The sequence below is a fragment of the Gavialis gangeticus genome, unplaced genomic scaffold (genome assembly GCF_001723915.1).
Source record: "Gavialis gangeticus isolate Ggan-Ray unplaced genomic scaffold, GavGan_comp1, whole genome shotgun sequence".
Classification (NCBI taxonomy): domain Eukaryota; kingdom Metazoa; phylum Chordata; order Crocodylia; family Gavialidae; genus Gavialis; species Gavialis gangeticus.
Genome location: NW_017729012.1, coordinates 9,160,125 through 9,171,413, shown reverse-complemented (window position 1 = coordinate 9,171,413; position 11,289 = coordinate 9,160,125). Strand labels below are relative to the sequence as shown.

The following is an 11,289-nucleotide window of genomic DNA, read 5'->3' as shown; positions in this document are numbered from 1 at the left end:
GCCCCAAATCTTGGTGTTGTCAGCAAATTTGAACAGGGTGCTTTTCACCCCCTTGTCCAAGTTGCTAATAAAGAGATTGAACAGTGCAGGCCCAAGGACCGAGCCCCAGGGGACTCCACTGCCCACATCCCTCCAGGTCAAATATGACCCGTCCACCACCACTCTCTGGGTGCGGCCCCTCAGCCAATTTGCGATCTGTCTGACTGTGTAGGTATCAGTGCTGCAGTCGCCTAGCTTTTTGATGAAAACAGGGTGGGAGACAGTGTTGAAGGCCCTCCTGAAGTCCAGAAAGACTACATCCACCGCGACACCTGCGTCCAAGGATTTTGTGACCTGATCATAGAAGGCCACCAGGTTGGTCTGACCGGACCTGCCCCTAATGAACCCATGTTGGTTGCCCTTGAGCATCCTCCCCCCTGCTGGTCCCTCCCAGATGTGCTCCTGGATAATTTTCTCAAAGAGTTTCCGCAGGACTGAAGTAAGACTAACAGGCCTATAGTTGCCCGGGTCCTCCTTTTTTTTGAAAATGGGGACCACATTGGTCTTCTTCCAGTCTTCTTGCACCTGACCAGAGCACCATGACTGCTTGTAAGGCCTTGCCAGGGGCCCCGCAATGACCCCCGCCAATTCCCTCCACATGCTGGGGTGGAGAGTGTCTGGACCTGCTGATTTGAACACGTCCAGCCCCTCCAAAAGTTCCCTAACTTGGGTCGTCCCTGACCCTAGGCCTGGCGGAGTCTCTCCTGAGTCCGTCCTGAATCCCGGTTGGGGAGAAGTCCTGGTCCCCGCTCTAAGCAGTTGTACTAGTCAAGATGGTAATAAGGCTACAAGGGTCAATTGTGCAAATATTTGGGGTGCTGACAGGCCTTGAATTTCACCCCCCCCCCCCCCCCCCCCCCCAAGAAAAACAGTGCTTTACTGGAAGAGGAAGTTCAACCTGGCTCCCCAGCATCTGTATAGATTGTGCGCTTTAGCAGGGTAGTTTTGGCACTTTTTCTAAAGCTGAATTCAATCCGCTATTAGATAAGTGTGAAAAATACAGACATCAGGCAGGTGGGGTCAAACGAATGCGATGCCTCTTCTGGGGCATGCGCTGTGCTTGGCGTGGGGGCACACTGAGCTGGACGTAAAGCGCTGTTGTTGGTTTTATGGGAGGTTTTTTCCATGTCTGTAAGCAGCCTTGGCTATTTAGTTAATGCCTTTTGTAAGATGTTACAGGGCTTGGGTAGTTGTGACTGACCTTCCCTCCAGGAAGGTCAATCACACCTGACATCTCTGCATCCCCAGAATTTGAACACATTTCCTGTAAATTTTGGCTAATGGTGCTGGTTGCTGGAAACCAAGTTGTTTGCAGCAATGCAGACAACAGGAAGTACCTGGGGAAGTTGATAGAGGAAGCTGCCCTTATATGGCACGTGCACCCTTACGGGTTCCTTTTCTTCTCATAGAGTTCATCTTTGGAGACAGCCTGTAGTAGCGACGGGGGGGTCACATACACCAAACAGACCAGTGGTTGGAGTCAAGGAGAACACTTTGTTTTCTGTAGGAGGAAGTTGATTTAAAAAATGCTTGAATTTCTCAGTGTGTGATATGAGCATACCAATAATTCCATACATGGTAGGGTTGTTCTGAGGCTTGGATAGTATTTTTGAAGTTTGAAGTTCAAAAGGAGTCTTTCTGAAACTGAAAGCACAGTATACAAGTGGTTCCAGAAGTATCTTTGCTCAATTGTGTTAAATTTTGAGTTTCCAACCCTTAATATCTATTAACATATCCATTTCTCCAAGTTGTTGGTGCAGGCTTAAGTGCTGGTATCTTCACAACTGCTTCATATTGTGATATAATGTGTCAGATAGTGACAGAGGCAATGGTCTGTTAAGTATTAAAAAATAATCATTTCTAATGTCTGGTAGCAGACCAAGTATTTGGCTACAGCCCTTATCTGACTGGCTGCAATCACCAGTCATTTTTAAAAGCTTTGTCCCATGTATAGATGAACTACATTTGTTCAAAGTAAATGTAGTAAAATTCATTTTGTGTCAAAGTAAAGTTGTTGATGGAATTTTAATTCAGGATCTGCTGAGCTTCTAGTGTGTGATCACCCTGCACAGAAGGTAGTTCATGCACTTACGTGTGTGCATTTGCGTGGGCACAAAGTATTCGGTCTTGGGCAAGCTGGCCGGTGCTGTTGCCAATAGCAAGGCTGAAAAGTACTTACAATCTCAGTCACTGGTTAGGAACTATTCTGGGGACAGACGTAACGTGTCTAACTCAGAGCTTCCCAAAATTAGTTCCCCAAGTACCCACTCTTGGCCTTGGGGAAGCTCTTTGGTAAAATGGTGCTGACCCGCCACTTGTTTCCGGGTATTAAACTGCATTAAAATAAATTGCATACGTTGCAATATAGATAACTGTTGTAGTTTTCAGAATGTGAAGGCAAGGGCCACAGGGCAGGTAAGAAGGATGTACATGCAAAAAGACTATCACAGTTCCTGATTTAGCAGATGGAAAAAGAGCACAATTAAATAAGAAGTGCAGTGTGTTGGGGGGAGCCTTACTACATGTCGGAAGACTATAGAGATGCTTCCTAGATAACCAAGCTGTAAATGCATTCCCCGCGAATTTGGTTTGTCATGTCTCTTGAACAATCATAGTTAGAAGTTTATAGGAGTGAGTAGACCTTTTATACATATTTAAAAAAAATGTTTCTGACAAGATTCTTGAAGGCACTCTTACGTCTTGTGGTTTTACTTGGCATTAAAACAGGACATGTGTAAGTGAATTTTGCAAGGTTTGCTTACCTAGTTTTGTATGGAATTATGTGCGTCCTTTTCACCTTCACAAAAGTTGGTTCTCTCTGTTGCTTTTCTAAAATTTATTTCTTGGCAACTTTATGCAAGAAAACTCTTTATTTGGACTTTTTCCCAGCTTGGATTTGAGAGTTTCTTAATATGGTGCTGGTTTTCTTTTGTTTCAGTTAGTTGTGAATGTCCCTCATTATTTCAGATGAACGTTTTGAATAATGAGATGTGATCATATAGAGTACTGACGGGTAACTGGTCAGCCAGGGGTAATGTGGAGGAGGGTGCAGGTGGCAGGACCTAGAATGGGCTCCCAGTTTTAAGAGGAGGTTGGCCTGCCCTTGGTCATTCAGCTGTGGGCTGTTTCAGGATATATGTCTAATCAACATTATTTGGACCCCTGGCCTTTATTGGCCCGAACTGCAATGCTAGGTAAACATGAAAATTTAGGAATAAAACAAGACTGGAATAGCTATTAATATCTCATATTAGACCCTACATTTTACATCTAACGTAGGCATTAATGAAAGTGGAAGTTGACAGAAGCAATTTATGTACCTTTTTCTGTTGAGGAAAATGGTAATCTTTGCTCATGTAAGACAGATTTCCATTTTCTAGTATTTATAGCTTTGTTATTATTGGATTGATAAATAGGTAGACATGTCTCTGTTCCACTGGAAAAGTAGTAAATTGTCAAAGGGTAAAGCTTTAGGCAAAATACATTATAATGTTGCATTAACTATTTTTATTTAGTTGTACTGTATTTTCCCCAAATTAGTAATCTGTTTTCTCTGTGCTTCTCTGATGTGGGAATAAGCTGCCCTCCTGGTGTGCAACCCTGGTAGTTCATCTTGCCGTGTACCTTTTGACTATCATTGACTAACGTATAATTTCCCCATCCATTCTCTTGCTGTACTGCTTCAGTCCTTCGGTCGTGTTCCGTGGTCTTCCTTTATATTTAGAATATCGTCCTTTACAAGCTTTCTAAAAAATTCCCCTTTTTTCTCACCAAGCTTTTCAGCTGTTTTCTCACCAGAAAATCTATGTTGCTTCAAGAGCAGTTAGCTCTGGTATTTTAGCACTATTGGTTGTATAGCTCTGAATGCTGTGTAAATTCAAGAGACGTGGAGCCAGTCCCTGATGTCTATATAGCGCTGGCCACTCCAGTAGTGTCCTGTCCATGTAATGATGTAGGGATGTAATTTTTCCAAAGCCATGTGCATCCAGCTCGTCCTCTTAATTGCTTTATGTTCTGAATTTATTTTAAACAAGAAAATGGAGAGAACAAGGTGACCTACAAGATACGCCATGTACAAAATGCATCTTTCAGGATGTTGTAATATAAACGCTCTAGTTTTGTAACATTTTAATCCTTTAAGAATTTTGTGTGCTCCCTTGGGTGTCAGGTTTGGCATCAAATCTTGACATTCCTAGTCGGTAACTGGATACATGCATACGGATTTGGAAACAGCAAATATTTTAAAACAAAAAGATTATTTACTTCTTCCATTATCTGCTTAAACCCTAGGCTTGGGATTTTGTTGTTATTTTTAAGCAGTTTATGCTGTTACATGTGCTAGAAATAGCTTCTTTTCCTTTAACACCTTCCTTAACACCTTTTCTTCATATTTTTGCAGTGAAAGGCAGAGAACAAGAGAAGACCTCAGATGTGAAGGCAATTAAAAGTAAGATTAAGATTTACTTCCTCTGTAAAGTTCAGGTTCATAACACTGGCTACCATATATACATATTTTTATCCAGCCGTTAATTTCCCTGCAATTGAACAGGACAGTGCCTTGGCCAGGGGTGGACGGGAGAAGTAAATCTGTCTCCAAGTAGCCTAAATAAATTTGAAGACTAATCTTCCCTGATCATCTTATCAGATCTGGAAGTAAGGAAGCTTATTCAATTCTTTTCCAGCCCTGGGCTTTTTTTAAAATGTTCATAACATTCAGTATATCCAATCACTTGGCAAACAGCGATTATTCCTTATCTACAGCAAATTGCTTTCTGTGGTTCCTTAGGTGCCTTTGGTGGTATGCTATTTATCTCACAGTTTTCATAATGTGGCTTTGGATTGCCTGACTGACATAACAGGAAACCAGGGTCAGATCTAGTTTGTTGGCATAAATATGCAGTAACTTAATTTGAACATGAAGCTCTGAATCCATGTTCAGAAGGAACGGCAACCCTAATGTTATGTAGCACAGAGACTTGGTAGTAATTGCTGTTGGGGAAAAAAAATCTTGAATGCAGGCAACAATCAGCATAGCATATTAAATCATGGGAACAGACCCTCTGACTTGTCAGTTGTCTAAACTGTACATGTATCAATTTCCTTTCAGTAAGGCCACAATCATTTGGGTGCTTTTATGTGCTTCAGGTATAATTTTATTTTAGTACTTTACATGAAGTACTGAATTGTCTTTTTGAAGCAGTATAGGAAATAGAGTCAACCTACCCAAGCTCGTTGGAGGCCCTGTGATCAAAGTTCAGGAGAATTTGGCAATTAGCTAAGGAAAAGCTAGAGTTGGCCACGATGGAAATAAAATTAAAACTTTACAGACTATTCAGTTGATTACAGAACAAGCTGCTCATAGTGAATAAAGTGGAAGCATCTTCCTAGTCTGGCAGAGCACACTTCAGTGAACTGCACCCTTTGAGATTAGAGGTTTCATGCTATGTACAGATTGCAAAGTAGATGCCTCCTCCTTGGAGTTGATTGAACGCATCACCTTATCCCACAGTGTTCATTAAGAGTAAACTTGTGTCTCATTTGGAAAGACGCATCATATGGGTGTCTCCTGTTCTGCAAATAATCCACCATTGCTGTCATCAGCTAAGCAACTGGCTGCTTTCTGCAGGCTTGGGAAAATATGCATTTCTATTCCAGCAGGCGTTACGTACCAAAGACTTCTTGGAGGGTAGCCTGAAGAATTTCTGTACCATATATTTCAGCAAGAGGAAAATATTCAAGCCTCTTTTGTTTTCTCTATCTCTAGTGACAGCTTGTCAGAAACAGGGCTGCGGTGATATTTATTCAGGCATACATATTCAAACAAGTGGAGGTAGACTGTTTTTTACCTAAAGCTGTAGTATGTTGTTTGTGTAGCTTGGCTTTGTAAAAGTAACCCGGTAGGCAAAGATAAAAGTGCAGGTGGTAGGGTAGGGGGAAGGACCCTGTGAGTGTTCTCAGATGGATAGAAAACAGCGTTGAGGTGCTTATTGCTGTGACATGTAGGGTCCAACTTCTTTTACCTTCTTGTCTGGGTGTGCCCTAAGATATGGAAAAGATGAAGCTACAAAGCTATTAAAACAAGCTTTTTTGACACATCAATACAATGAATTGGTAGGAATTAGGTCCCTGAGGTTGTAGTGGGCTTGGATAAATGCTTTTCTATTCTCCACCAAGGTCAGGAGGTGAAAGGCCATCTAGACTGGCATCCTAGTCAAATTTATTATCTCCAAAGTCTGCAGAACTCTGCGTGTGTGCGTGTGTGTGTGTGTTCTCTATAGCTATTTAAGAGTAAGACACTTAGGCCTGTGAAAGAAATGCTTGTTTGTGATAGGAACCTGACTTTTGTCTTATTTCTGCTCAGATTCAGGCAGCCGACATGAACCTTGTTCTGAAAAGGACTACAGCAGTTTTTGAAACTAATACTTACATTCTGCATATCATTTTCTTTGTTCGTTGCTGCTTACTGTACTCTCCAGCAGCAATCAAAGATAAAGAATTCTGGAAAAGTTAAATATTCCTGTTAAAGTTCATAGAGAGATTCATAGCGTTGTCAGTCTTGCCATGTTAAAAGCTTTCAAAAGGAGGAAGAGAAATAGATCTGCACATCTTGAATGACGTAGCTGATGTCACTGTGTTGTCACATTATTGGAAAAACCTAAGACAACTGTGGCAGCACTTGTAAATGAACAGGGCAGATTTTGAGAATTGCTGTTCCTTACATGAACTTCAGTTTGGAGTTTTTGGCTTATCTGTGAACAAGTGTGGTTGGGGGGAGGCAGGTTCTCCTACAATCAGACTTAAGGGATCTTATTAATGTGGAGAAGCCCTCTTATTTCTGGCATGTTTACTGTAGCCAAACAAAGCAAGTACTTCCATGAAGCAATAACATGGTGCTTTCATATGAAGGATAGAGTTGAACATAATTTCCAAGTCCTCTGATATTTAGCATGCAGCGCTGCACAGAAAAGGTCATATTTTTCTCTCTTTTTTTAATCGGTCTTGTCTTTATTCCAGCTGCAATACCAGTACATTCCCCTCAGAGAAGCACTAGAAACCATGCCTTGCTGGAGGCTGCCGGACCAAGCCATGTGGCAATTAATGCCATCTCCGCCAACATGGACTCTTTTTCTAGCAGTCGGACAGCTGCCCTTAAGAAGCAGCCGAGTCACATGGAGGCTGCTCATTTTGGAGACTTAGGTAAGATTTCTGCTCTTGGTTATTACAGTTAGTTGTGCCTGCATATTCTATACATAGCATCTCTGCAGCTCACTACCACAAGGTTATTTTGAGCTTAGTATGTTTTACACTGAGGCTTGGAGCTTGCAGCTCCCCGGCCATGAGCCTGTAGTAGAGGCCACTGCAGCTAAAGGGACCCACTGTAACATCGGAGCAGCTGGCCTTGCAAGGCACCCATTGTAAAAATGTCTTGTTTGTTTTAGCCTAAAACTAGCCCAGAAGAATAATCTTGCAGAGTGCTTACTAACCTCTGTGAACCAAGCTGTTTATACGCAGCAGGCAAAACGCGGTGAGATTTGCCCAGCAAGTCAAGAGAATGCTTACCAATATCTCGCCAGCTAGATGCATTTGGAAGTAAAATAACCACTGCCGAAAAGCAAGGGTTTTTCTGTTCGGTTTCCTCGTTGCACTAGGCGTGTTCAGCAAGCATCCTATTACCTCTTGTGATGCTGCTAAATGTACTGCCCATTATATACCAGTTGTGCTAATGAATAATGGCGCGGCATGTGAACAGAGGCACATTCAGTCTGAAGTACTGTCTGTGGATTCCCTAAGGACTTGTACACACAGGCTGGGTTTTGTTGGGGAAAGTAAAGGTGATGAGTAGAGTGGCTCTGCCAGTTTTCAGTGCGTGCAAGCATAGGATGTGGGTTGTAGGAAGTGGAGCAAACCGCAGTGTGGGCAGATCGGCTTTCCCTTCTACCTCACATGATCTCTCAACCCCTTGCTGCATGCCTGGGATTACTTACGTAAGGCCTCTTTAGGCACAGGTCCTTGGTACGCTGGTTGAACAGTCAGATGTTTGTCCATTTAAGAATAGGGTCAGGTAGGAAATGCTTTTAAAGTGGTACGCCAATCTGCTTTCTGTTTGCTGGTTGGTAGGGGAGGCTTTTTGCCTCAGACTTTTATGTGGGGCTTCAGAAGCCCCGTCTCTGCTAGTGCGTTTTGGTTAGGTACCAGACTGGCAGTTTTATAAAGCTCTAATTTCTTTTGATGTGTTTTCTTTAGGGCGATCGTGCCTGAATTATCAGGCTCAAGAGACCAAATCAAGCCTTTCAAAGACTCTTGAACAAGTCTTGCAAGACAGTGTTGCTCTCCCTTATTTTATCCAGTTTATGGAACTGCGTAGAATGGAACATTTGGTTAAATTCTGGTTAGAGGCTGAAAGCTTTCACTCCACATCATGGTCCCGCATCAGAGCACATAGCCTGAACACCGTCAAACAGAGTTCGCTGGCAGAGCCAGTGTCTCCCTCTAAACAGCTGGAAGCCATGGTATCTTCTCCAACTGATTTGCTTGATGAAAGATTGGAGGATTCTGGCACAGTCCACCTGCTCCTGAGCAAAAGAGTGGCAACAACCAAGAATGATAGAACTAGCAACGTTCAGAACCATGTGCTTTCAAGCCAGCATAGTGACAGTGCCGGTGTCCTTCATTTTGGAAAATCTGAGGCAGGGACCCACTTTCTTCCAGCTGAACAAGAGCCTTCCAAGCTTACAGTATCAAACAGAAACAGCCCCTCTTCTGCACTAAAAGACTTGTCAGGAAAACTAATGAAAAGTAAGTGTGTCACTTAATCTCGTGCATGCTCAGTTCCTCAGTCACGTGCACTCAAGCAGAGGGTGAGTTAAACCAGTAGGAACAACACAAAATATTCTAAATGTCTTTCGTGTACTTTGCCAACACACATTTCACCCTACTTAAAGAAAACGGCTAACTCATTGCCAATTTAATAACTTGTCACATTAGCAGAGAAGAAGGATACTACATACTCCTTAATCAAAGTTTCAGATTCTTGGACTAGATTCATTAATTCAGATTCTTAATGACCTAAGTTGTGGATTTTCTAGTCTTGCTTGCTCTGCTTCCTACAAAAGCAACTTGTCCAAGGAGATGGCATAAATGGAGGGTGGATCAATCTTAAAATTAAGAGATCTGGCTTGTAGATTCATGGGTGGCTTGGGTATTCATGGACTTGTGCGCCTTCCATTGATGGGAGAGTGGCTGGCCATGTGTTTGGAGAGGAAACTAAAGGGTCCCTTTAACAAACACAAATCGCTTTAAGAAACAACATTTCTTGAAAGCACAAGAGGAAGCCCTTGCTGGTGAGCTTGGAAACCATCGTGATGAAAAGAGAGTGCATTCTTGCAGGTCTGTTCAGCTGTTCCACCTTTTAGAATATATTCTTGGCAGCAAGAATTGAAAAAAATGTATGTTTTTGAAAGTAGGAACTTTTAAGATGCTGCATAGGTGAGCATTTACATTAAATGACTTGCATCTTTGGAATAAGCCGGGCTCTTCAAAAAATCTGTGTATTTACATGTTGTGCTGTCAAACAGACTCCAACACCATCTCATCCTGACATCAGCTAGAGTCCCTGTTCCTACCTGGGTAGTCTTTGAAATGAAGCAGTCGTTGCAGTGGTAGCCCAGCTGTACGTTGCACGGGGGCACGTGTTGGGGTGAGAGACTCCTTACCCATGGTTGTATGCACCAATATCATTAGGTTCCTTTTCTCATCTCCTCAGAGACATACTAGATTTTACATGATACTTGCTTCTGCCCTTTCTCTCTCATGTAGTTAGTTTGGAAGGGCTTTGGAGCTTGGGAGGATTTTTCATACATCTCTACAGCATCTAAAATATTACTGTGTTCGTCCTGAATGAGGCCTCTAGTTGCTGTTATGGAACAAAAATATTGCAGGAACTGAATCTTTTTTTATTTTTTATTTTTTTTAAAGCAGCCTAGCGGGCCTCAGGCATAATGACAAAAACATCACGCAATGTTTTCAAGATTGGCGGAAAATCCAAAGTATTGTTACGGGGTTCTTTTGACCTCTTGCTAAACGGAAGCTTAAAAACTAGTTAAATGGCCATTGTATGTATATTTTTAATTGTAATGAAAATATTTATTTCTCTTTTTGTACAACGGGAAGAACTGTTATTGTACTTGAAGCTTGTACATAGCGCCTGTCTCAGAACAGCATGAACATGTAAAATGGTCTGTTCACCCCAGTTTATATTTTGGAATTATTTCCAGTTGCCAATAGAAAGGTGTGTCAAAAAAAGTAAACAGTTCTATGCTGCTTTCTCTCAAATGCAGGACAAAGAATGGTCTACCAAATTCATTTGATCTGGGGAAACTGGATTTATATTTAAATTCCCTGAAGTTAAATGAAAGTATATTTTTATGGTTATGTATTTAATAACCAAACTGTTTTTCCTGCAGTGCACCTCAGTGAAATAGAAGGTTGTACAATAGATCTACGGCTGTTTGTATTATTCAAACTGTGTAATTAGTTTAGTTTTAATTAGTTATATTTATGGGCTCTTTGCCTCCATTTTTTAATAATAGAAATGGACCTTTTAAGCATGCTTTGTCTCTGAGGCTAAAAGCAAATGCACTTTGTATTAGTAATGCCAAGCTAAAGAGAAATGTCTGACATTGCATGGCTTGGTAATGGAACTTTTTTTTGACTACTTTCTTTCAGAGGTTGTATATTGTAACATTTTCATTATTTCAGTAAGTTTCCCTTTCTATATGAGTTTGGGGCAACAGCACTGACGAAAGACGGAAGATGAATGTATTGATCTTTTTACTAGAGAACCTCCATTAAAAATGCTAAAATTCCACAGTAATGCAGCAGCTTTCTGCCCTGCTGTCCTGAGGGCCAGAACTTGGGAGTTTTTCTTGGGTTTCTTCCTTCTGAAGCATGTATACGAGGTACTGGTGTGCCACTGTTGCAGTGTTGTTGGCCTATCTGATGGGTATCGAGGGTTGTATTTCTATTCTGTTCCATCAGTTGATCCCCAGAGTATTCCTTCTGGTGGCCCAGAGCATGATGTGATCTGGGCAGAGCCAGGGTTGTCATGATGAAAATTGATGTTAGGAAGGTGAAATAGTGAATGAAGTGTGGAGGGAAGATGAGAGGATTGATGGATACTCTTAAATTGGGTTCTTGCTGTTCTGAAAAGCAAATGCTTACCTTTTTTTTTTTTTTTTTTTTTCCCCCCCC

The 11,289-nt window shown here is 41.8% G+C and overlaps 1 protein-coding gene across 1 annotated transcript in view; it reads left to right on the top strand.

Annotated features, from left to right (window-relative positions):
* Window positions 1–11,289, top strand: part of AKAP10 (A-kinase anchoring protein 10) — a 40,054-nt gene that overhangs the window by 16,463 nt on the left and 12,302 nt on the right. The window contains 3 exon segments of the mRNA XM_019511176.1: window positions 4,439–4,486; window positions 7,054–7,236; window positions 8,284–8,835. Coding sequence (XP_019366721.1) covers window positions 4,439–4,486; window positions 7,054–7,236; window positions 8,284–8,835 — 783 coding nt within the window.